This window comes from Onychostoma macrolepis, chromosome 10, assembly GCF_012432095.1.
Source record: "Onychostoma macrolepis isolate SWU-2019 chromosome 10, ASM1243209v1, whole genome shotgun sequence".
NCBI classification, from domain to species: Eukaryota; Metazoa; Chordata; class Actinopteri; order Cypriniformes; family Cyprinidae; genus Onychostoma; species Onychostoma macrolepis.
This window is the reverse complement of record NC_081164.1, coordinates 5,220,633-5,246,907: the sequence shown is the minus strand read 5'-3', so window position 1 is coordinate 5,246,907 and position 26,275 is coordinate 5,220,633. Positions and strand designations below refer to the sequence as shown.

The 26,275-nt window shown below is 36.8% G+C and overlaps 1 protein-coding gene and 2 long non-coding RNA genes across 4 annotated transcripts; all 3 read right to left on the bottom strand.

The window, feature by feature from the left end:
- Positions 1–8,448: 8,448 nt before the first annotated feature.
- LOC131548426 (uncharacterized) lies at positions 8,449–15,960 on the bottom strand. Of its 2 annotated transcripts, XR_009273144.1 has the most exons (4): positions 15,749–15,960; positions 14,788–15,036; positions 13,507–13,719; positions 8,449–8,552 (listed from the first exon to the last, which is right to left on the bottom strand). It is a non-coding gene; the product is annotated as an uncharacterized LOC131548426 (long non-coding RNA). The 2 variants fall into 2 exon arrangements; XR_009273143.1 differs by having other exon boundaries at positions 13,507–15,036.
- An 891-nt stretch (positions 15,961–16,851) lies between these two features.
- On the bottom strand, positions 16,852–21,241 carry LOC131548302 (tryptase-like). The gene is made up of 6 exons (XM_058789502.1): positions 20,346–21,241; positions 18,361–18,381; positions 18,096–18,267; positions 17,743–18,008; positions 17,505–17,647; positions 16,852–17,364 (listed from the first exon to the last, which is right to left on the bottom strand). Exons 1-6 carry the CDS (start codon positions 20,398–20,400, stop codon positions 17,083–17,085), a joined length of 939 nt encoding a protein of 312 aa, XP_058645485.1. The 5' UTR covers positions 20,401–21,241; the 3' UTR covers positions 16,852–17,082.
- A 129-nt stretch (positions 21,242–21,370) lies between these two features.
- On the bottom strand, positions 21,371–25,516 carry LOC131548433 (uncharacterized). Its single transcript, XR_009273152.1, has 3 exons — positions 24,044–25,516; positions 23,811–23,950; positions 21,371–23,535 (listed from the first exon to the last, which is right to left on the bottom strand). It is a non-coding gene; the product is annotated as an uncharacterized LOC131548433 (long non-coding RNA).
- Between the last annotated feature and the right edge of the window lie 759 nt (positions 25,517–26,275).

Below are 26,275 nucleotides of genomic sequence, written 5' to 3'. Positions count from 1 at the left end.
TTGGATATTATCTTTGGGTCTATACAGGGGGAAAGCATGGACGATAAGGTTTATTCTATATGTGAGTCAAATATAATAATAATAATAATAATAATAATAATAATAATAAACAGGTGAAACAAGATCATCTGATACATCTCTTTAAATTCGTGTTGGATGGTGAAAAAAATCCACATTCTGGTGCATCTAAAGTATTAGAAAGACATGAAACCGCGGTACTAGTGCAAAATAATAATAACAAACAAATAATAAAATTTAATGAAATATGATGAATGAGTGGGATCCAAGATGGCGGCGCTATCAGATGCAGCGGCTGCTCCAGGTCCCAAAGACGGTGCTTTTTTGTCTTTTATTGTCGTCTGTTCGTCTCCAAATAGTGTAAATTTACCGCTAGTTCATAAGGAAATCACTCCTAAACTCAAATATGTTCGCCAAAGACTTTTGGATATCGGCAACGTATACAAAGACCAACTCTCGCCGGCGGCTACTGAGAAGCTACGAGGCCTCTGTTTACTGCTGAAGCCGGACCTCGAGACCGCGGCCTCGCCTACTGTCGCTACCCGCACAAGGCGGCGTCAAGCGGTGTGAGAGGACGGAAGCGCGGTAAGCGCGGAGGTATACGAGCTAGGCTGAGGAAAACCCCACAAGACCGGCTCTTCCAACACTCATGCTCTCAAACGTTCGCTCTCTGGAAAACAAACTGGACTTAATTCAACTCAGTCGATCTACACAGCATGAGACAAGGGATTGTTGTGTGTTTGTTTTCACTGAAACATGGCTGAACGACAACATCCCGGACTCCGCCATTCAGCTGCGGACTAACTTGCTACCGCGGACAGAGATTCATCACTGTCTGGTAAGACTCGCGGCGGTGGCTTGTGTGTACGTCAACAAAGAATGGTGTAACAATGCTGGGGTAGTGACAAAACACTGTTCATCGCTGGTGGAGTTTATGTTTGTAAAGTGTCGACCGTTCTATCTGCCGCGGGAGTTCACGGCCATTGTTATTGTCGCGGTATACATCCCACCGTGCGCATAAGCGCAAAGGGCGGCGCTTCGCGAGCTGTACAGCGCCATCAGCGAACAACAAACAAATAACCCCGACGGCTTTTTCATCATAGCCGGTGACTTCAACCACGCAAACCTAAAGACAGTTTTGCCAAAGTTCTACCAACATGTGAACTTTGCAACAAGAAATAACACACTGGACTTTGTTTACACAACAGTTAAGGCGCATACAAAGCTGAACCCGCCCCCACCTCGGGTACTCAGACCACATCTCTGTTATGCTAATCCCAGCATACAGACCACTTCTGAAACTGGCCAAACCGGTTCACAAACAGATCAAGGTATGGCCAAACAATGCCACCTCAGCACTGCAGGACTGCTTCCAGGACACAGACTGGAACATGTTCAAAGAGGCGGCCACCTACAACAACCACACAGACCTGCAGGAGTACACTGAAACTGTGACTGCTTACATCCAAAAGTGCACTGATGATGTGACAGTCACCAAGACCATCACCACACGCGCCAACCAGAAGCCATGGATGACAGCAGAGGTTCGTGGGCTGCTAAAGACCAGAGATGAAGCATTCAGATCAGCAGATAAAGCAGCCCTCAAAACAGCAAGAGCCAATCTGTCCCGCAGCATCAAAAATGCAAAACGGTCATATGCTCAAAAAATCAACAATCACTTCACAGACAGCAGTGACACACGGAGCCTGTGGCAAGCTATTCAGACCATCACAGACTACAAGCCCCCGCCACAGGCCTGTGATGACGACACATCCCTCCCAGATACACTCAACCACTTTTACTCACGGTTTGAAATGCAGAATGACACACCTGCACAAAAACTGCCCACACCTCCCAACGACCAAGTGCTCTGTCTGTCTCCAGCCAACGTAAGGAAGTCCCTATCTAGGATCAACCCACGCAAGGCTGCGGGTCCCGACAACATACCTGGCCGTGTACTGAAAGACTGTGCTGCACAGCTGACAGATGTCCTAACAGATATCTTCAACACCTCGCTGAGCCAGGCAGTCGTCCCCACATGTCTCAAATCCACAACAATCATACCGGTACCAAAGAAATCACCTGTGTCCTGTCTAAATGACTACCGTCCCATAGCACTGACTCCAATCATAATGAAGTGCTTTGAGAGGTTAGTCATGCACAACATCAAAACCAGCCTCCCCAACACACTCGATCCGCTCCAGTTTGCATACCGTCCGAACCGCTCTACGGACGATGCAATTTCCTCCACTCTCCACCTGGCTCTTACCCACCTAGAAAATAAAGACTCTACGTTAGAATGCTGTTCATTGACTTCAGCTCAGCATTCAACACAATAATCCCACAACAGCTCATAAATAAACTCAACCTGCTGGGCCTTAACAATTCCCTCTGCAATTGGATCCTGGACTTTCTAACCGGAAGACCTCAGTCAGTCCGTGTCGGCCACAACACCTCGAGCACTACCACACTGAACACAGGTGCCCCACAAGGCTGTGTGCTCAGCCCGCTGCTCTTCACGCTGCTGACCCACGACTGCACTGCCAAGTCCAGCTCCAACCACATCATCAAGTTCGCTGACGACACAACAGTGGTAGGCCTCATCAGCAACAACGATGAAACGCACTACAGAGAGAGGAAGTGGCACAGCTGGCTGAATGGTGTGGCACTAACAACCTGTCCCTCAATGTGAGTAAGACAAAGGAGGTTGTGATGGACTTCAGGAGAAACTCCGGTGATCACCCCCCACTGACCATCGACAGCTCGACTGTGGAGAGAGTCAGCAGCACTAAATTCCTGGGGGTGCACATCACAGAGGATCTCACCTGGTCCACCAACACCATGTAACTCTCCAAGAAGGCACAACAGCGCCTACACTTCCTCCGCCGGCTGAAAAGAGCAAGTCTCCCTCCACCCATCCTCACCACTTTCTACAGGGGCACCATTGAGACTGTGCTGACCAGCTGCATCATTGTCTGGTACGGGAACTGTACTGCAGCAGACCGCAAGACCCTACAACGGACAGTGAACACCGCTGCAAGGATCATCGGTGCCCCTCTCCCCTCCATCCTGGATATTTTCCTCACACGATGCTCCAGCAAAGCCAATAGTATCGTGAAGGACTCCACACACCCCTCCCACAGTCTCTTCCAGCTCCTACCATCAGGAAGACGGTGCGGAGCATCAGAGCCCGCTCTGCCAGACTGCTCAACAGCTTTTTCCCCAGGCTGTGAGAGCCCTGAACTCAAATCACCCCGCCCCTCTCTGAACCCCCATACAAACCCCCTACCTCCTGAAACATGTAACGTGCAATTCGAAGTGTGCTACACACAGGTGAGTGGGCCTGTACAAACCACCTGTAGTAGCACACTCTCCTCCTCTATGCGCACTAGTCACTTTTCACACACACTGCTGTGTGTACACAAATCCCACACAAAGAACTCAGTAATATATGTATGTTTACATGCTCATGCACTACAAATCATCCTGCACTGTTCCCCAGCCAGCTGCTTGAACTCAATGTTTCTCCTTGCACATGTACAGTATTTATCTGAAGCATTCGTATAGTTTGTATAGTTTGTATTTTTTAGTTTGTATAGGTACTTTTTTTATAGATAGTATATTTATATTTATAGTCAAAATCTATCAGTAGGATAGTTGTGTATAGGTTTATATTGTCTTACTCCATTGTTGTATGCCTGTATTTATGTAGCACCGTGGTCCTGTGAGGCACGACATTTCGTTCCATTGTATGCCCCGCATGTAGCGGAATGACAATAAAGCTCAACTTGACTTGACTTGACTTGAGTGTGTAATGCGATTTCTTTGTTGGGATAAGAAGGTTCATCTATTGGAACTTAGAAAATAAGAGCAGATAATTTTAAGATCAAATACTTTTAAATGTATGTTTGTCAAAAAGAAAGAAGAATCTTTTATCTGGTTTAGTTGTGTTTAAAATAAATAAAATCCCTTTCTTAAAAACATCGCATCAAACTTAATTGGTAACCTGATTCTCATTTCATCGTGCATTCATCACATATTTATCAGACTTATAAAAGTATCATGATCCTTCCTAGAAGTAATAAAAGTAGATCTTATAAAACAAAGAGAATCGATTAATGACTTTGTTAGAACACAACGGATATGAAACTACAACTGGCAGCCTTTTATTCAAGCTTTAAAGGAAGTTGATGCTTTAAAACAGTAAGTCTTATAAAAATGCACAATACTTGATTTTGGAAAAAGTTCTGATCTGATCTGCTGACCTTCCTGAATGGCGCCTCTGTGTGTGTGTGTGTGTGTGTGTGTGTGTGTGTTTGGGTGGGTGTGGGTGTGAGGATCTGTTTGGAGTTGGCATTCCTATTTTAAAAACATTTGTCAACCTGATTTCTTTTGTAATATCACGTGTGGCCTTATATTTACTATGAATTGAAACCTTTGTAAAAATAAGAAAAGTAATAAATGAATAAATGAAAATGATATAGATTTATGAGACTTGTGAACCCTTAAAACTTAAAAGTATTACCACTATTAATAAGCAGTCTTAACAACAAAGCATATGTTTATTACATATTGTAGATACATACATTTAATACATATTGTATTTTCATACCGTCTGACATTCATTTAGCTTGTTCTGTGCTTTTTAAAGCGTAATTAAATATTCTCAGGGGGCCCCATTTCTCCGCATAAGGTGTTCCTCACATGTGCCGATTCATTCAAGAGTAGTTTACAACTCCAAAGAATGCGTGTCGTGGTCTGTAGTTGACTTAAACAAACATTTTAAATGAGCCGAACGTTATGGGTAAAAGGATTGGTTCCTGCAAAAGTCATAAAATATCTCTTCAAAACGGATACATGACATTTTGTATATTTCTACATATATTATTCAGTAGATAACCAATAGTATATTCATAGTATAGACCTATGATATTTATCACACTGATAAAGGTCGGTTCAAAAAGTATGAACATGTACAACTATATAAGCGCGAACTAGATCACAGGCTCACCCTAGTAATGGTCTAAGATAGGGAAACATTTTATTTAGCCTTTTAAGTGGGAAAATGCTTTGAAATAAAATAAACTAAGTACAATTTTAAATGTTAAACTAAAATTTGAACAGGTACTCTGGAATAAAAATCATAATTAAGGTTAAATTTGCAAACAGATAAGTAAAATATTTTATTAAAACCTGTAAGATTCCGTCTAAACAGTCTTTTAAGTTTGAAAGATCTTATTTACACTCTTAAGAGTATACCTAAATAATAATAATAATAATAATACATTTTTAAGATGTCTTCGTTCACTCTGAAAAGGGGTAGCAGACTAACTTGACACATGAGCTGTTATGGACCGTAGAGACTCCTCCCGGTCTCTGAGTGGGCCTTGAAGCATTCAATCCATTTCACTACGATGTTTAGCCCTGGGAGGATCTGTGAGTTTTCTTTATATTTAATAAAGTTTATAACTTAAACGTTTTTGTTTTATTTTTATATTTATCTATTTTGTTGGAAACATTTCATTCGTGGAATAGACGTCATTGCATAAAGATCCAACCTACCTCTAAGCACTCTGAAAAATGTAAGGCGTTTTTATATTGTCGTCTAAAACTATAGTAGATGTTTATTTTATACAGTGTGCTATATATAATCAGATTTATTTGCTACCATCTTCTCTAAAAGAAGAGAATGATGTGTTTTATAAGGTCAATAAGCTTAAATAAATGCTAAATACATGTTTAAATGTATTATAAATGATTTGCTTCAGTAACATGTTACTATGGTGTCCTATACATTTTATTACCATATTATTTAAAATAGAGATAAGTCTCTCTTTAGCTTGAAATGTTTATGTATGTGCGTGCTTGTTTATATGATTTATCAGAACTCAAATTTGTATAGTGTCATGGAAGCTACACTGATATAACAATGTAGATGTGATTTATAATGAAATTCCTTGAGTCGTCATAATTCAGATTGCTTAAAACAATATTTAATAATAATAAAAAAAGTAAAGCATATGCAGAACATTTTGTGTGATGGGTATGTGTACAGTTTGTACAGTACAAAATCCCCAGAAAACATAAAAACCAACGTGAGCACGCTCGTTCGTGTGTGTGTGTGTGTGTGTGTGTGTGTGTGTGTGAGAGAAAGAGAGAGAGAGAGAGAGAAACAAAGAGGGTGAGGGTGAGAAAGGGGACAGAGGAGCTTTTCCTACTTCAACCTCTCATTCGGACAATCATCATCGCTCCCAGAATAATGTAAAACTAAATGGTTATTTTTATACAGTATGTTATTTATAATCACATTATTTATTTATTTTTAACACCTTCTTTAAAAGAAGAGAATTATGTGTTTTATAAGTTCAGTGAACTTAATTAATTGTTGAATACTTTAAAATGTATGATAAATTATTTGCTTCAGTAACGTTTGTTACTATGACATATATAATCATTTATTACCATATTCTTTAAAATAGAGATAAGTCTCTTTAGCTTGAAATGTTTAAGTACATGCTTGTTTATATGACTTATCATGATACAAAATTGTATAATGACATAGGTATTACACTGATATGACAATGGGGTTTATGATGAAACTTCTTGAGTCCTCATAGTTCAGAACACTTAAAAATATATATATTTTATTAAAAATGGTTGTATGCAGAATTTTGGTAGGCGTACAGTAAAAAATAATTTTGTCTATGGAGTGTAGTAATACTCCAAATTATTGCACCCATAAGCACTTTTATAAATTAAATTAAAACATTTTAATAAATTAGCTTTTTTTTTTTTTTTTTTTTTTTTATAATTATTTATTTATTTTTTTTAATTAAATTATACTAAATGTTGTTTATGAAAATATTTTTTAAAAAATGAAGAAAGTTTACTGTGCTGGGTAGGTTTAGGGGATGATACAGTATAAATATTAAAGGTTCTAAATATAATGTAGAAACTTACATTTTTTGTGATACAAGTACAAATATACAAATAAATGCGAATAAAACATAGAAATGTGTCATGTCTGGACGTGTCGGGTCCACAATGGCCCTTATCGTTTGACCTGTTAAAATATATATATTGTGTTCCCTTTTCTTATTTCGACGTCGCCGGTTCCTCATTACAAAATGTTTTGTTACCTAAAACTAGTCTAAATGTTTTATATTGCGTGTAATTGCATAATTTATTTATTTATTTTCATTTAATAGAAGAAAATAAGACTCGGGACGATTGAATGCGCACACATGCGTGAGAGAGAGAGAGAGAGAGAGAGAGAGAGAACTTTTTCCAACTTAAACTAAACGCGATTTGTGTAATCAGTTCATTTGAGGCCAACTGGTATACCATGAAGACGTAAGACCATTTTATTTGTTAAACTAAAAATTTTTTATCCCTTCTCATTATTAGTCATGTTGCCCATTTTATTTAAATTCTTTTTATACAACCAACAGAATATATGTTTGTCTTAAAACTGACCTGTTAAAATTGTTTATTTATTCTGATTTTACCCTTAAATTCAATATCTTTTGCTCAAGGACCCCAGAGATAGAGAGAGCGAGAGAGAGAGAAAGACCGTGAGGGTGGAGACAGATGCCTTTTTCCAACTAAACACAATTTTTTGGTAAACCTCTCATTTGAAGAATGGGGTTCCTTGCGAGAGGAGGAAATATTTTTCTCTTGGAAAAATGTAAGAGGGTTTTAATTCATTCCCAATTCATTATTAAGAGTGTTATTTAATTACATTTTATACAGTCATCAGGATATATGTCTGTCTTAAAACTGCCCTGTTAAAATTTATTCTGTTTATCCTTTTACATACATCACCCATAGAGAGAGAAAGAGTCCATAACACACCAGGCCTCTGAATGCAACCAGATACTGCTGCCACGTGGTCCACAGATGGGCAAACCCCCACCGGATCAGCATAAAATCTTCAAAACAATACTTGACAGCTCATTTATGGTTTTACACTTGTACAAACAACATATCTCATCCCCGGATGACGTAGGAATTTCACGCATTCCAATCCTCACATCTGGAACGCATTAACGGGGTCAAGGGGTCAACACGAGCTGGGTGGTCGCTATGTGGGTGGGCTGTGTGGGGGAGGGGAAAAGCCATAAATCAACACTTTATGTATGACACTATGTACTCCCTATTCACTACTTCTATGCCCTAAACGGCCTCTGCGAACGTCCCCCGGACGTCAGCGTGTAGGGTCCCCTTGACGTCGAGCGGACGTTCGTGAAGACGTCCTCCGGACGTTCACGAGGACGTTCACAGGACGTGCAGCGCCATTCGGGACGTTTAGTGGACTTTCGCTTTAAGTACTCTGAATGTCATTTTATTTTACTTTTAGGCTAATCAAAGACAACAGACACGTTGTATAGAGCAAAATACGTTTATTTTTATTGAACAATTGTAAAGTTGCGGTGCTCTTTCCGTGTGTGTGTGTGTGTGTGTGTGTGTGTCTGCGTCTCTGGTTGTCAGCTGTGGGTTTAGTCCGATGGCAATTCTTCCCGTTGTTTTATAACCTAAAACAACAAAATAAACACATTCATTAGTGTTATGATTGATTTAATATGTCTAGGACTACCATTTATCCATTGAAAAAAAGATTTGTAACGTTGTTGTTGACAATTTGGATTTAGACCAAGCGGTCCGAAATTTAGCGCACATATGACGATAGGCCGTCCCAAATGGACTTTTTTGCTCATATAGGCGTCTCAGTGTGTATTTTTACCATATGGAAATTCAATATTTAAGTTCAATATCTGTCAATATTACATACGTTTAATCATTTCAGCTTTACATGCTAATGTTAGCTTCGAAAGTGTTCACAGCCTAACGAGCAGCCGTACACGACAGACAACTTCAGCAAACGTTTAAAAAGGTAAACGTTTCATAAAATGTAAGCATTAGGAGATACACATTGGTTGCAGTAGCTAATGTCCACAAATATAAAAGTATAAATACCTTTTCGACCGATGAAAGCTAAAACTCAAGGCCGTGTCTGAGGAAATCACCGGGAGAACCGTTAACGGTCACTACGCAGCTGAGCGTTGCCATGGATACATGCCCTAAAGTGACGTCATTCGATCATGTGCTCATTTGATCGACACTTGCTTGTAGCCTATCTCCTAATGCGGCACAATTTGTTTTTCTTTTTCTTTTCTTTTTTTTTTTGAGCTGCACGTGGTATAGCAGTCTTAAATGCAATAACTAAAATAATAATTTACCTAAATAACTTTTCTTGTCGGCTTACCAACAGTTTAATATATAAATGGAAAGAATTAATTTATTTGTCTTACCTGTGTTATTTTCCTCTTTCTTTTCTTCATGTTTTCCTTGACTGCATTCATCACTCTATAACATTCTTTTAGAGCTCCTGCAACCTTATTTTCTTCATGCATGAGGAATGCATAAACCTAATTGTAGCCTATATGTTCAATTATATTATTGAAGGGTATCATGATTTTTATGTTTAAATGCTGAAAACAGACTCCTGATTTGATGACATTTTTAATTACAGAAGTTACTCCTATTTTCTTTTTCAAGAAATGAAAATTATTAATTTAACATTAACTTCATTTTACAATGAATTCAAATAATACTATAGTAAATAATAATAATAATATCAATCTGCAAAACAAAAAAATGTTTTTTTTTGTTTGTTTTTTTGCATTTTGCATTCTATTATCACAGTTAAAAAAGAGATTTTGTTTTAAGGAATAGGGTGAAGTCAGCTAAAATGGGCCTCGTTTTGGTAAATGACTTATAATACCATCAAATAAGCAATGCATAAGAACTAATGATATTTTTATAAATTAGCATGGGTCTCTTAAATATGTATATATTTTTAAAATGTCAAAAAGTATAATTGTTTTAAAATTAAGAGAGTTAGAGTATCAGCAGGTACCTTCTTGAGCCACGGCACAACATTAAGTTAAAATGGGCCAATATAAAAAGAGAACAACACAGTGTCAATTTACTATTAAAAATAAAATTATTTCAGCCGAAATGACCTATGGTCTTTAGTGTGCCATAGCAACAGCACCATATGCATTTCATTAAATAGAAAGTTGAATGAATATTTCATTAAACAATGCAATTAAAAATGAACTGATCATGTTGTATAGGTGTGTGTTTCTGTGCAGTGGTGCATGTACACTACCAGTCAAAAGTTTTTGAACAGTAAAGAAGTCTCTTCTGCTCACCAAGCCTGCATTTATTTGATTCAAAGTACAGCAAAAACAGTAATATTTTGAAATATTTCTACTATTTACTACCGACTCCAAGCTTTTGAATGGTATATTGTATAATGTTACAAAAGCTTTTTATTTCAGATAAATGCTGATCTTTGGATCTTTCTATTCATCAAAGAATCCTGAAAAAATTTACTCAACAGAATAAAAAAAAGTTTCTTGAACAGCAAATCAGAATATGTGACCCTGGAGCACAAAACCAGTCAAGTCGCTGGGGTATATTTGTAGAAATAGCCAAAAATACATTGTATGGGTCAAAATTATTGTTTTTTTAAGCCAAAAATCATTAGGACATTAAGTAAAGATCATGTTCCATGAATATATTTTGTAAATGTCCTATTGTAAATATGTCAAAACTTAATTTGAGTATATGCATTGCTAAGGACTTCATTTGGACAACTTTAAAGGCGATTTTCTCAATATTTTGATTTTTTTGCACCCTCAGATTCCAGATTTTCAAACAGTTGTATCTCAGCCAAATATTGTCCTATATCCTAACAAATGGAAAGCTTATTAATTTAGATTTATACATCATCTGAAAGCTGAATATTGAAAAATTGACACTTATGACTGGTTTTGTGGTCTAGGGTCACATATTAGAATGATTTCTGAAGGATCATGTGACTAGAGTAAAGATGCTGAAAATTTTGCTCTGATCACAGGATTAAATTACATTTTAAAATATATTCAAATAGAAAACAGTTATTTTAAATAGCAAAAATATTTTAAAATTTTACTGTTTTTGCTGTACTTTGGATCAAATAAATGCAGGCTTGGTGAACAGAAGAGACTTCTTTAAAAACATTAAAAATCTCACTGTTCAAAAACTTTTGACTGGTAGTTTATGTGTATGTATTTTTTTTAAGACTAGATTTTGTGTGCATGCATATCTAGGCCTATAAACCTATTTTCACCCTCAATTTCTCTGTAAAAAATGTGTGTGTGCAGCCCATTTTAGCTTAACCAGCCATTTCTAAAATGACCCTTTTCACAAAAACCGAAGTTTCTTTTATTAAATTAAACTTTTTTTTATTTGAAAGGGCATGTTAAAACATTGTTCAAAAACCTTTGCTTTGTTGGTAAGCATACTTATAATTGCTTGAGTACCCTTATTAGTGATGAATGAAATTTACTATGTGGCTCACTTACCTTACAATTTCTCTGACAAGCTTCACGTAACACTCAGTACATCAGCCCGCCTTAAGAAACTCAGACCAATTTAAATTATTGTTACATGTCAACAAGTTGAAGAAACAATACAAGATCAGTTATTATGACTGGCTATAAAAATTAAGAGATATGACTACAATATTTGATCCATTTTACCTGATAGCCCATTTTAGCTGACTTCACCCTACCCTTTAAAATCCAATATGAGTTTATATTTTAGTTCAAATTTGTTTACTCTCTTTGTCTGAGTTGCAAGGTGTCAGGTCTGATAAAAGCCCACGCATGGGCGACTGGATTTTTCAAGTGTTGTTATGGTAATGGCAGATGAGGGACGAAACAGGGACGTTCGCAAACTGGCTCGGACGATTGTCCTCCGAACGTCCGTCAGCGAATGTCAAAAAGAGGACCAAACGCGGACGTAAGTGAATGTCCTCAAAACGTCCGCCCGCGAACGTTACAAAGCGGACGTACTGCGGACCTAAACGGACGTTCGGAACGTCCGGGGGACGTCCCCTGTTTGCTGGGGTTGGCATTTGTTTACGACCTTGATCAAACTAAAACAATATGTCTGAAATTATACATGCAAATACATTTAAAATTATGAAATCTTACTTACAGGTTGTGGCCCAACAACTGCTGCCTCTGTTTTTAAAGTTGAAACTGCTCCATGTTTTAGTAATAGTTTCTGTGTGAATCCGGCATTGAACTCGTGTAGATTCTGGAAGCTGTCTTCCGTAAAATGCGCAGCACAGAGAGCTAAATTAGGATTGTAATTGTCAGGAACATAATCAAATATAAATTTTAACCATTGTTGACGAACTACAGCATCTGTAGGAAGCCCGAACACAGAAGACCTGACAGCTGTGTGAAAATAACACCGTTTCGACGGCATGGCTACAACTCTCCACTATAACTCTTCCTCTTCGACAAAGCCGCAGAACATGGCCTTGCCTATGGGATCATTTTTTGCATGTTCCGGAGGGAGGGGTTGATGGGTTTATTTCGTATGCAACCCGGGAAGTATCTCGTTGTAGTCCCGTATGAGTCGTTTTTGTAGGCATTAAACTTCCTGATTTTTAAAAGACGATATCTCCGCTTACGTTGAACTTTCAGCGCAGCAACTTTGCAGATACTGTTCATGCACCAACAGCAACATTACACACTATTTAAAATGAAAAAAGTGAAATCGCAGTAAACCACCCCTTTAATGTCAATTGTTTGTAAAGTCATTTAGCCTACACCCATGATTGAATTGTGTTTTTATACATTTAGCTGCTGCCACATTCTTGTTTCTTTTTTCCATCTTTTTTTTTTTTTGGCCATGGGATACCATTAAAATTAATATTCGTTCAATAATTTACAGTTTTCACCTCTGATATTATAATAGTTATTAAGTTATTGAGAGTTATTAAGAATTAAAGTAACACATTGACTCAGAAGTACATGAATGTCTTTTTGGCGGGAGCTGTTGCCATGGTGAATCGTAATTTTGGAGCTCTACTGATCATGACTTTTCATAGTCGTGGTGCACGCGCTAAACTCAGAGTCGACCTACTCAGAGTTTAATAAACTAACACAATTCAGCCGTTCTGAAACCGAAAACTCTCGAGTTTCCCATCTCACGGTAAGTCAACTCAGAGTTCAAGTTAGAGTTGGTTGAACCTTATGGGATCAAATTCCCGACAAAAGTCACAGACAAAAAAAAAATAACAAGTGTGAAAACAAAATTTTAAAACACAAGTAAAAATATATTGCACAAGATGTAAAATTGAAAGCAAAGTTTTCAGAATAGCAAACAATGGTCACGGATTGAAAAATAACAAGCGTAAATAAAAAAATTAATAACGCATTTTTAAATATAATAAGCATGAATAAAAACTTTAAACATATTTAAAATCATATTGCACGAAATTTAAATATTAATGCAAAATTATCTGACTTGGCACAAAAGTCATGTTTTCCTTGGTTATATTTATATTTTGGTTATGTTTTTTCTGCTCTCAGACATTTTCTGCTCATATTTTTATTTTTTGTGTGCTTATGCTGTTTTTACCTTCACGCTTGTTTCCACGTTCTGCGCTTGCTTTTCCAAATGTTGCGGTTAGTGTTTCATGTAAATCAGGGCGGGCTCAAGCGTCATCACTGGTCCAGTAGTTCTTGATTGACAGCTCCTCCTCAGCCAATCAGTCGAAGAGGGGTGTGGATGTCATAATACGCCTCATTAGTTGCTGTGCCTGATGCTCAGCGTTCACTTGTACAGGTGAAACTGTTTAACTGTCAGCTGGGTAACATCTTTCTATACAGGACACCTTTATATGTTTCTGCTATATAATTCTGAATAAACACAATATGCAACAAGCTACATATATATAATTGCATAACACTATAATATTAATGTTTTAAATATATGAAGTTAGAATACAGCAACAATACGAAAGTAAAACAGCCAGCAGGTGTATCAAGTATCTTTAGAGTAAGACATTAAATCATTCATTCAAACGGCAGATTCATTGAGGTATAAAGTGAATCATTCAGTATGTCATTTTATAATCTCAGGGTAACACAAAATGTGATTAATCTTACAAAACCATCAACCTTATCAATTACCGTACATAGCCTACTGTACAGGAAAGAAAAAGCTGCAAAGCTGTTTACAAAAAAACAATACATGACAAGAAATAAGCAAAATATTGCCTACAGACAGTTAACACTTACGAGCAATAAACAGCAAACTAAACAATTGTGACTGGGATGTATTACTTTTACTCATATTATCCTCTCCTAACAGTAATTATTAAAAACAGCGGAGTGCATTCAAATTGTTTAATGCACAGCTAGCCGTTGATTATCCTGTTTATGCCATGGTCATTGCCAGCATTCACATATTAAATATGTATGTTACTATGGTTACCAATGTTTATAGGAAGTGCATTAATATAGAACGTGATTAAACTGACCTGGAACTACCTGCAGTTCAACAAATTTAATCAACACCTGCCAGCCAATCAGAATCGAGTATTCAGACAGACCATGGCATAAAGAAAGATGTTAGAAAAATAACTAATTCCATTTACTTTAAATTAATAATGATATTGCACTTTACTATTCTGGGTTTTTAACGAAAAGGTAACATTAATTTCAGATATTAATTTTAGGTGTTGCAAAGAAAATAATAGAAGTTAACTAATCAAAAGTTGTTCCATCATCTTGTGGCGAATAGGCCTACATAATTTAAACCAAAATATAACTTTATTGTATTTTACTGCAAGGTTAAAATAAGGTTATCAAACAAGAACTTGTCTGTTATTTGTTTCAGCGTCATATCAGATCTTACCTGCTATGTGAAGTAGGCTCCAGCAAAACACAGCTTGACACATCGTCATCCTCATGTTATTGTCTGTGTAATGTTTGCTGTTTCCTTTAGTGAAAAATGTCTAATGACGAGTAAAGAAAGTGCTGCCACATTCAGTAGAACCCTGTTTGGTTTACCTCTGGCACAACTTGTTTTATCTTCTAGCCTGCTGCCGGTGATTTTAGTACACACCCTGCTCATCTTTGATGTCTGGATGCCTCTCTAATGCTTCTAATATGAAAAGAAAAAGGAGAGAGAGAATATATATATAATGCATCAGAAATGTGTGTTTGTGTGTGTGTTTATAAATGTTTACACACATGTGTATATATATATATATATATATATATATATATATATATATATATATTAAGGGTGACCCCGAATAGTTGACGATTCGATGCTTCGATTCGAGGAGCCTGATTCGACTCCCAATCTCACAGTCGAATATTCGCGGGGTGTTATGATCATGCCATTTTGGCTAAATGGGGGTGCTCAGTGTCTGATTTCACATAGAACTACCAGTTTTCTCCCAATAAGTTAATATACAGCCTATTATGATAATGCTCTAAATAAGAATCTGAGAAGAAAAAAGCTTTAAATAAATATTTTAACGTGCGTGAATAAATCCTATTATAGATTTAAATTTCACTTTCCATAATCCGTGACCGACAGAGGAGCATAACAAAGGTAATGTATTTTGGCCCGCCCCCAAACATATGATTCAACTATCAGTCGACTATAAGCAAGATTCGAAAATTCCGATTCGACTATGAAGATCCTTAGTCAGGGACACCCCTAATATATATATATATATATATATATAGTGACGCGTGTCCCGAGGCCTCATCAGCGTCACCCTGGAAACGGAGGAGAAACACCTACAAAAGCTGCCAACACGCACAAACTGGTGAGATACAACTCCGCCGATGAGATCGCTAACCTTCCTCTCATTCTCCCGCAGAAAGGAGTGTCTGACCGGCCAGCCCCGAGGCACAATTCCCGCACCGGCACCCAGCACGCACCCACGGAGGCAGAGGAAACACGCGGATCCTGGAGCACGAGGCTATCTCACCCAAACACTTTGGCACGAGCACCTCTCAATAAACGCACCCTTCGGGGCCTTCATTGATTCACCCTGTCGTGTGATTCTTCCACCCGCCACAATATATATATATATATATAAATGGAACTTTTGAGATGAAATTTTAGATGAAATAAAAAATGAAAACAAATTTTATGTTGTTTTTTTTGTTTGTTTTTTACAGTACATCAGGCTTTTATGGATCATATGATACAGGAGAATATGGAATTCAAATTTGATTAGGAAAAAAAAAACAGTTTTATTCAGAGGCCTAAACTGAGCAAAAATGTGCAATTTGGTACAGTTTGGTAAAGTAAGATTTAATTCTGCTATATTTATAAGAGCACAGCAAACTTCTTATATAAAATGCATGTAAATATCAGCTGTCACTCTATATCTCCCGATAATACGACTTAGTAAGATGATATTTAGATGTTTAGTTTTATGATTAAAGTTGTTTTTTATTGTGAGGGGCAAAACAATGCAAAGCAATACAATAATGATTCAGAGATGAACAAATAAACATGCCTCAAAGGTTAGATGTGTAATATTTGATACTCACATTTGAACATGATTATAAGGTTTGTATGGTTAATCAATACCATGCAAGTGCAGTAACAGTCTATGTAATATAATGTTTACATTTAATATTAATTATTAATTAATTGAGTCACCCTGAGCAATATAAAGTCATAATTATGAGTTACACATGGTGGAAATTTGTTCCAATAAATTTGTTGGTATATGGAGTTTATGGAGTAGTCTGTTAGTGTAAATAATATACAACTTTAATACAAAACTGGCTGCAGTGCATTTGCAAAGAAATACAACTAGTCAAAAAATGATCAGTTCTGACCAAAAGTGAGGACAATAATTAGCTATGCATTATAATTGCAAACATCTTTTATGTCTGATATTTACCCCCACCACCACCACCATGCAAACATTCTGAGAGCAAAAGCTTGTGTGCAATATTATAATGCACTATAATGTGCTTAGTGTGCAGTATTATAATAAAAAGCTAGTAAAACAAAAAACTCTATAATAAGAGTAGCCTTTTTAAAAAGATAAATAATGAATAACAATATAACAAAGGATATAGTTATGCCTAATTTCTACACATATTATAAAACTTGCACAGGACAATTGTCCTCTTAATCACATAACCCTGAGAACCGTAATTCAAACGATATCTATGAAGAGAGATATATGGAGCATATGAAAGGAATGATGGAGGATGTGAGAGAAACTGAAACTAAAAGGAGGTTAGGAGAGATTCTGAATCCATTGTTGTTGAATTCAACAAATCCAGGTGGGTTGCTGCCTATGTTAGCGGTGATCCAGTCCTGGTACTGAGAGACTCTGGCGTACACACCGGGATACTTGGGGTCAGCACATTTATTACCAAAACTCACAACGCCGGATTGAACCCACAGAGAGCCATTCCTAGTAACCAATGGACCTCCAGAGTCTCCCTGTTTTGATAAACACAACATTTATATATCTGAAAATATAGTTAAGGACTGTTAAATCTGACTATTATTAGGCTTGTTTGAGATGAGTGTTTTGTAAATTATACATTTAAAAAAGTTCAGTAAATTGACTGATGTCTTACCTGACATGAATCTTTTCCTCCCTCATTTAACAATCCAGCACAAATCATATTGCTTGTGATTTTAAGAAAGTTATAAGCATCATCACAGTCACTGTTGCTCACAACTGGTATCTTCACCTCCTGCAGTATGTTAGGAGACACACCTGTGACACAGATCAGAGGACGATTTCAGTGGCTTTTAATGGCCAGTAAATTGTTGAGATTTACAGTATTGTTGTTTTGCACGCAAATCTCTCACCTCCTGACTGTAGTGTTCCCCATCCAGTGACCCAGCTGTCTGTACCTGCAGCAAATTTACTACCAGCAGCCGCCAGACAGACTGGCCTAATGTAGTCAGTGAACGTCACAGAAGAGGAGAGCTGGAGCAGTGTTATGTCGTTGTCATGTCTAGGATTGTTATAGGTAGGATGGTTGATGACAGTCCTTGCTGTCCTGAGAGCTTCATTAGGGTTTGATCCCGACTGCCTCTGGCGTCCCAGGTAGATCCGAATGGTACCCAGGGAGCTGTGTATAGCAAAAAGTCAGTTTTAATTCCGCTATTATCAGTTTATAATAGTGTCTTGAGTTGAATTTAAGTTTTAAACTTCATACCCCTGGAAGCAGTGAGCTGCAGACAAAACCCAGTCTTTGTTGATTAGACTCCCACCACACAAGATCTGACCCCCATCAACGGTGATACGAAGGCTGGCTTGCCACGGCCAAGACCCTGCCTTTGCAGCCTCCCCTCCAACAATCTTGTTGTTAAGAGGGGCTTGACCACACACTGATGAGAGAAAAGACAATATGGGAATTTCCAATTAAAGTTATATAATTCCCCCAAAGATATGTGGAATGATTTAAATCTATGACAACTTACCATCTAACTGGCAGAGAGAACCTGGAAGACAGAGACCAAACAATTAGATGACCATGCATGGAGTTGATGAACTGGTTTGTGTGGCCTGCAACCTTGCTCTTTCACTTTTTCATAAGAGACATGAATCAAGATAATACTTTCACATGGATTATAGTGTTTAGGGATTGTAGACAGATTGTGAATTGATTTTGTTTTCTTGTCCAGTCAAGTCAAGTCACCTTTATTTATATAGCGCTTTTAACAATACAGGTTGTGTCAAAGCAACTTTACAATATCAAAATAGGAAATAGTGTGTCAATAATGTAAAATGACACACTCAAGATTAAACACTCAAAGTTATGACGTCATTTTACATTAGATTTTTCCATTTCTGGATCTAAACACATAAAAACCTAAAACCTGCTCTTTTATACTATTGTTTGCAATTTGTTTATCGCACAATTTAACTGGTATCAACACATTTATTTTCATAATAAACCTGTTTGTTAGAATAGACAATTACAGCAGTCTATAAAAAAAAATATTACCAGGGTTTGTACAAGCTGCTTAAAAAGTTTGAAGTACTTCACTTTTACTTTTTAAAATGTAAATCCTAAAAAACCCTTGGAAACAGCCATATTTATGAAAAAGTGCTTGACCTTTTGAAAAACAATATGAATGAAATTAGTGTTTAATTTTTGTTAACCTTCTTCATTAGAATACAAAATAACAAGTGTCTATACAAAATATTTTGAAAACAATGACTTGTACTTTTTTCATCATTATATTGTTTTATAAATGTAAAAAAAAACATTTAACAAGTCACATAATAATCAGTCATAACTGCTTAAATGTAAGTCGAAAATTAAACTCTTAAAGCATAAAATAAGATACAGAATCAGTAAATTCATAAATTTTAATGTGGGTATATTATCAGTAAACTAATCATTAAACATTTGTAATCATTCAAAAAATATTGGCCATTTCATTTTAATGTTCAGCCACAGGATAGCAAATCCTTCAAGATCTGCTCAAAGAGTTTGAAAATGTTTCATTTAAGTGACTAAATAAAAAATGTTATTAATTAATACATTATATTTTCATAACCTTTAATAAAGCCCAATATAGTAAGTATATTTTCTTCAAGTTGTCAGACATTACTGAATGTACATCCAACTGAAGAAGGGACACTATATTAGTTACCTGTTTTCATATTGTGCATATAATAGTACTCATATAAGGACTTGAAAAGAGACATGTCCATTGTGTAACTGCATCACCTACACAAACCATTGTGCTTGGACCCCGATGAGCGCCTTGAGTTGAACCGCATAGTTTGAGTTTTTTTTTTTTAGAATAGAAAATAGCAAGGGTCCGTAGAAAATATTATGAAAACTATAACTGTTGTACGTTTTTTTGCAGCGGGGCAGCTCAAGAATGGCAAGCCAACATCAAAGTTCGTCTTCGATTCCATGAAGAACCTTTAACATCCAGGAAATTTTTCATTTCACAAAAAGATTTTTATAGTGGAAAAAGTTCTTTAGATTATTATAATGTTCTTCAAAAGATTATTTGGAGAACCAAGACCAGTCCTTCTATAGCATTGAAAATGAAAGAAAAAGAGTTTTATTGCAAGGAATTTGCTTTGGTGACGGAAGCTTCCACAGTATACACACACACACACACACACACACACACACACACAACATACAAAATAAACAATAGGTGGTATTTGTGTGTACAGGTATGTTATGTATTTAAGAACAATTTAGTTAAAAGTCGACATCCAATTTTAAATGCTTTAAATCCAGTTTCAAGCATTTAAACATAAAATCAAAAGGTGTTTACAATCATGAAAAACAGGTCGTTTATGCATTTGCACTAATTACCATTTCAGGTATCAGTGTATCAAAAAAAAAAGTTCCTTAGCATCAGGAATTAAATTGATTTGTCACTATGAATCCATTTAAACATTATTAAATCTATATTTAATTTGATAGACTTACCTGCTATGTTGAGAAGTATGGTTCCAGCAACACTCAAAGCTGTAATAAACTTCATAATCCTGCTCTTCTCTGTGATCTGACTGCTGTTTCCTCTACTCTCGGTCTCTAATGAGATGTAAAGCAGGTGCTGCGGTGTTCATCAAGCATTCTCAGCCCCAACCACCATGACTCAACCACTCATCACAGCTGACTCATATTTTTTACAAGTGCCAATATTGTGTACTGTACACACCCCAGTCACCTTTACAGGTAATGTTAATGATTACTTATTGAGCTTTCAGTTCAGGTTCGCTTTAATACACATTAACACATTTCAACATTTCAAGTGTCTCTAATCAGATTTTTGTGACATCGCTCATAATTTAGCATAAAAATCAGCATTCTGAATGAGCATGACCGAGAAGACCTACATCATGTTATAAATGAAATGTCTTCTATTTAATTTTTTTGCTATCATAAACTTTCCTGCCTGCCTCTGCCTCTTACCTGACACCTGAAATAAACAATAAACCTATCCAGAGAGTCTAAGAATCTTACCTCCGGTTTCACAGACAAGGCTTAAGATAAAATGTACTAAAATGTATGTCAGGGCTGTTTTAACTGAACGAAACTTGCACTAACTGATCTTAAAATATGTCAGCTCTGTAGTTTTGTCCCAAGGTATCATCAGTAGTGTTTTTATATAAGGCACATTTATGAAAAGTTACTTAAATGTCCTAATCGATCTATGCTCTAATCCTAGCTTAATCTAAACCCTGTCTGTGAAATTGGACTTAGTCTTGTCCATTTTAATCATAATTTTATTATTACAGTTTTTCTCAATTGCTAACACACTGTAACTGATTCATTTGGCACAATTTTCCAAATCATTTAGTTCTTGAAACAAAGACACGCTTTCCCTATTTCCGGTGCGATCTTAGACATGGACATTAGCTATTGGACACTGCGCTATTGAAAGTGAGGTAGAAAAGCTCAGTAACAAGCAAACTATCCACAACAGACTATAACTGCACTGCAGTCGGCAACATCAACCTCAACCGTATGTCTGTGAACTGGAACAGTTCAGCTTAGGTGCTGAAGGAAATTCTTATGTCAGTCTTCAGCTGGTGTGCCCTAGATGGCCACCAGAGGACACTGTGTCTTTTGTGTGAGCACATGGCTTGTTGTGTGTTTGTTGGTGTGCTCTCCTGTCTGTTGTCTGACCCCGCCCATCTTGTTACCTCATTATTGTTTCAATTGTTTAACAAGCAAATGAAATCACTTTCAACAAAATCCATAGATAAATTTTGCATAAATTTAAATATAGCATTTTAATGTAGAAATATTAAATGATTGCAGAAATTGATTTTTTTTTTTTTACGGAGCAAAATGGAATATTGTGTCTGTATATTGTACATAGTGATCGTCCGGTTAAAACAGGACTCTTGTTTGTGTGATAGGCTAACTCCTATATCATAGGCATATTTTATAAAAACAGAAATGGATATTTTTATTTTCTTAAAATCATTACATTTACATTTACATATCATTACAATACATTTCTGCCCCACTATCCCAGATAGCACACGTATATCTGCAAGATGCTGTGTACAAATATCTGACAGACATCTTTAAGGTATTAGTTTTACGCATATTCTAAATCGTAAAAATCTTAAAGATATCCAATAAATGTCTATTTGACATCTGATAAGAAACGTCCTATAGACGTATTGCAGATGAGCAAACACTCAAAAAAATATGTCTTGCAGATGTAAATGCTGATGTCAAATATACATCTCCGTGATGTATGTGTGCTATCAGGCATGAGTAATGGCAGTAAGACGGGAGAGAGAGCTCAAAACACTTCAGATCGTATAATTTAGTGGAACATTAATATAGAATCATCTTTTGTAAAGAAAAGAGGCGTGAACATGAGAATTTATCATTATTTTATAAGTGTGTGTTCTTTTGGGCTAAAGGCTTAATAGAGCTGTTTAAAATAGCCATGTGATCAAATTAATCAGCACAGATTAAATATGTGTGTCCTTCTTCTATGTGAAATAATCACAAATACCAGTTTATGCTGTTTGAATAAAGCACTGAAGGTTGCAGTTGGCAGCTGTTAGCCCCGGTTGGACCGTTTAGTCCTTGCATGTGCAGGCTAATCATTTCTAACTGGCATATAACTGAACTCAAACAAACGTAAACGGGTAAAGGTGGGGCCCCCTACAAGGCGGAGCCCATCGGCTGCAGCCCAGTAAGCCCAATGGCAAGTCTGGTCATTTAAGAATGTCAAAACAACATTTTCAATATTGTGATAACATGATAAGAATCTGAAAGCTGAAACAATGTTTCTTATCAGAAGTAACAAAGCACAGATTTCTGCATTCACGGTTAGTGAACGAGTTTGAGCCTGCAGGTCCTCTGTTTATTACAGAGTGTAGTTTGATTGTTCTGCACTTCCACTACAGAAATTAAGGCCAGAGACAAAGTATTAGGTTACTGTACCACAAAAAAGTGACTGCAGTGCATTTGTATTCTTTAATTTGAATAAAATGTGTGAACAATGGCTGTGTATAGGCCTACACACACGTGCACGAGTGCGCTCAGATACTAACAGAACACTAGTACTATAATATTAGTACACTAATAGTACTATAATATTTTAAAGCATACTACACTCTTAAAAATAAAGGGGCTTAAAAGGATCTTCACAGCGATGCCATAGAAGAACCATTTTTGGACATGCAAAATGTGCAGAGCAGGAGGCCCCCAGGACTGGAAGTGAGAACCACTGCTTTAAAGAACCATCTCTTCCTTGCCTTTTTATAATCTGAAGAACCTTCCTTTGCCACAAAGAACCTTTTGTCAAAGAGAAAGGTTCTTCAGATGTTTTAAAGGTTCTTTATGGAACCATTTAGACAAAAAGGTTCTTCTATGGCATCGTGAAGCACCTTTATTTTTAAGAGTGTATAATATTTTAAAGTAAAGTAAATAACCAAAATGACATAAATCAGAGAATTAAGACTTGGTCATTAAGAAAATACAAATAAGGAGATAAACAGAGGAATGATGGATGATGTGAGAGAAAGGGAAAATAAGAGGAGACTGGGTGAGCCAGAGCTGGTTTCAGTCGAAGTGAATGAGATAAATCCTGGTAGATCGCTGCTTATTTGGGAGCTGATCCAAGACTGGTACCTCCAGAGTCTCCCTGCATAGATTAAGATAACGTAAAGTTAATATCTCTGACAGTATGCAAGGTAAAGCAATTTTAACCTAACAACAGGGCTAAACTGAATTGAACACTGCATCATTTCTTACTCTATTTTGACACTGCTGTCCAAGGCAGGGATTCATAACCCAGGGTCAAAAGTGGTGCTAACCCCACTTCTAACTTACTAATGTGAACTGCTTTACAAAGCAGGGTTTAGAAAGACAATAACCCTGGGATAAGCCAGTGTGAAAACTTAGTAAGTGATATCGTACCTGGCATGAACCTTTTCCACCCTCGTCTAGTTCAGAGCACAGCATGTTGCTTGTAATGATTCCTCCATAGGCCTTATTACAAACACTGTTGTTTGTAATCGGTATCTGCACCTCCTGCAGTATGTTTGGAATCTGGGTGTCTTTAACATTAATGGCACGGTGGAAAAAGTTAAATCATTTTCTGGTGACACTATACAAAGTTTTGAATCATAAACGTGTTTAATTGAACTCACCTCCTGAATTGAGTTTGCCCCATCCAGTGATCCAACTCTTAGTACCTCCACCAAATACACTTCAATATAATCAGTGAACGTCACAGAAGAGGAGAGCTACAGCAGTGCTATGTCATTGTTTTGGGTAGTTGAGCTATAGCTGGGATGGGTGATGAGCCGAGTCACTGTCCTGGAGACCTCAACTTTATTCTTAGTTAAGACAACTTCACAATTTAAGTTCACAAAACTTGACATTTTAAGGCAGCACGAACACTTACTTTTTTTAAGTTGAAACAACAACAAAAATTTTTACAGTGCAGCTGACAGAAAAACATTTTCACCTGTACAAGTGAATGCTGAGCATCGGCAGCTAATGAGGCGCATTATGATGTCCATGCCCCTCTTCGACTGATTGGCTAAAGGAGGAGCTGTCAATCAAGAACTACTGGACCAATGATGACGCTTGAGCCCGCCCTGATTTACATGAAACTCTAACTGCAACATTTGGAAAAGCAAGCGCAGAACGTGGAAACAAGCACGAAGGGAAAAACAGCATAAGCACACAAAAAATAAAAATATGAGTAGAAAATATCTGAGAGCAGAAAAAACTGAGAAATATAACCAAGGAAAACATGATTTTGTGCGCAAGTCAGATAATTTTGCATTAATATTTCAATTTTGTGCAATATGATTTTAAATATGTTAAAAGTTTTTATTCATGCTTATTATATTTAAAAATGCATTATACATTTTTTGATTTACGCTTGTTATTTTTCGATCTGTGACCATTGTTTGCTATTCTGTAAACTTTGCTTTCAATTTTAAATCTTGTGCAATATATTTTTACTTGCGTTTTTAAATTCTGTTTTCACACTTGTTATTTTTTTATCCGTGACTGCAATACTTTTGTCGGGAATCTGATCCCATAGGAACCTCCTTATTGAAACGGGCCCCTGGTATTGTAGTACTTTTAGTAACTTTACTATAAAGTAGTGATGTGTCGTTCGACACCGAGGCTTCGAAGCCTGTATCAAAAAAAAACAAAGCTTCTCGCAGTGAAGCACTGTACCGGAGCCTGAATAATTTTGCCAAAACCACGTGATCTGTGACGTCCGAAGCTTCATTTTCGCACACAACCACGTGACTGCTTCATATTCTGCTTCAAATAACACGAACCACTTGCACAGTTTGAAGTGTCACTCACTTCTTTGATAAGAATAGATCATAATACGAATAAATTAGTGATGCAAAGTCCGATTCATTTCCGCGAACCGGTTCTTTTCGAACAGTTCGGCTCATTGAACCGGTTCAAAAAGCCGATTCATCGACTCCTGACGTTATTAAGAAATGATGTCACTACGCATTTATTTTATAACAACTCTGTGCCATGTTGCATCAATGAAGCATTCGAATAAAGTCATTTGTGTCAACGCATATTGAAACATTCAAATAAAAAGTTATTTTTGTGAACGCATTTTGCTGATTATTGTTTGTGGTCACAGTTTCATTTGCGGATCCTTTATGGCAGATACGACTGACTAATATTGATTAGCCTACGATAGGGTTCCTAAAGGTTTCGCACCTACAGCACACATTACAGACACTGATGCACAAACGCATATCCTAAGTATAAAGAAAGAATAAACCATTCTGATAAACTCATTGATTTAAGTTAAACCACTTAAAATATGATCTGCATGCACAATAACCCGTAGTAAAACTCAGGTTTTCCATGTTTTAATAAAAACTCAGCTTTTTAATAAAACAATAAAGCATATCTCCGGTATCCTACGTTTTGTTTGTTATAAAGAAACTTTGCGCATCAGGCTCATGTTTCAAGTCCGCGGTGAAACACACGCAGTGTCAGTAACTCACTCATCAGAATCCTCGGTAATCCTCGACAAACTTCGACAGTTGGTTGAACCGGCTGATTCGGCCTGCGTCCCAATGTGCGAACTATCCATCCTAAATTCTATGTGATATAAGTAATTTTCAAGACTATTTAGGGCAGATAGGGTGGATAGTATGCACATTGGGACGCAGGGTCGGTTCTTTTGGAGTTGGATGTGCTACTTCGGCTGTGCGTCTTGCGTCATCAACCCGGAACTAAAGTTCGATTCAGTTCTATTTGCGAACCGGCTCGACCGGTTACTTCCCAAGAACCGACTCAAAAGAACGATTCGTTCAAGAACCTAACATCACTAGAATAAATATTTGTACGTGTAGTTTTGTGCATGTTCATTTTGTATTAAT

What these genes read in the sequence shown, in the direction of transcription:
- LOC131548302 (XM_058789502.1), bottom strand. Translation starts at nt 20,400, where the DNA reads ATGAAGTTTATTACAGCTTTGAGTGTTGCTGGAACCATACTTCTCAAC. An exon ending in GCAGCTCACTGCTTCCAGGG is followed by an intron (nt 18,009 to 18,095) that starts GTATGAAGTTTA and finishes TGCTATACACAG; the next exon opens with CTCCCTGGGTACCATTCGGA. An exon ending in GAGGAAAAGATTCATGTCAG is followed by an intron (nt 17,365 to 17,504) that starts GTAAGACATCAG and finishes TTATCAAAACAG; the next exon opens with GGAGACTCTGGAGGTCCATT.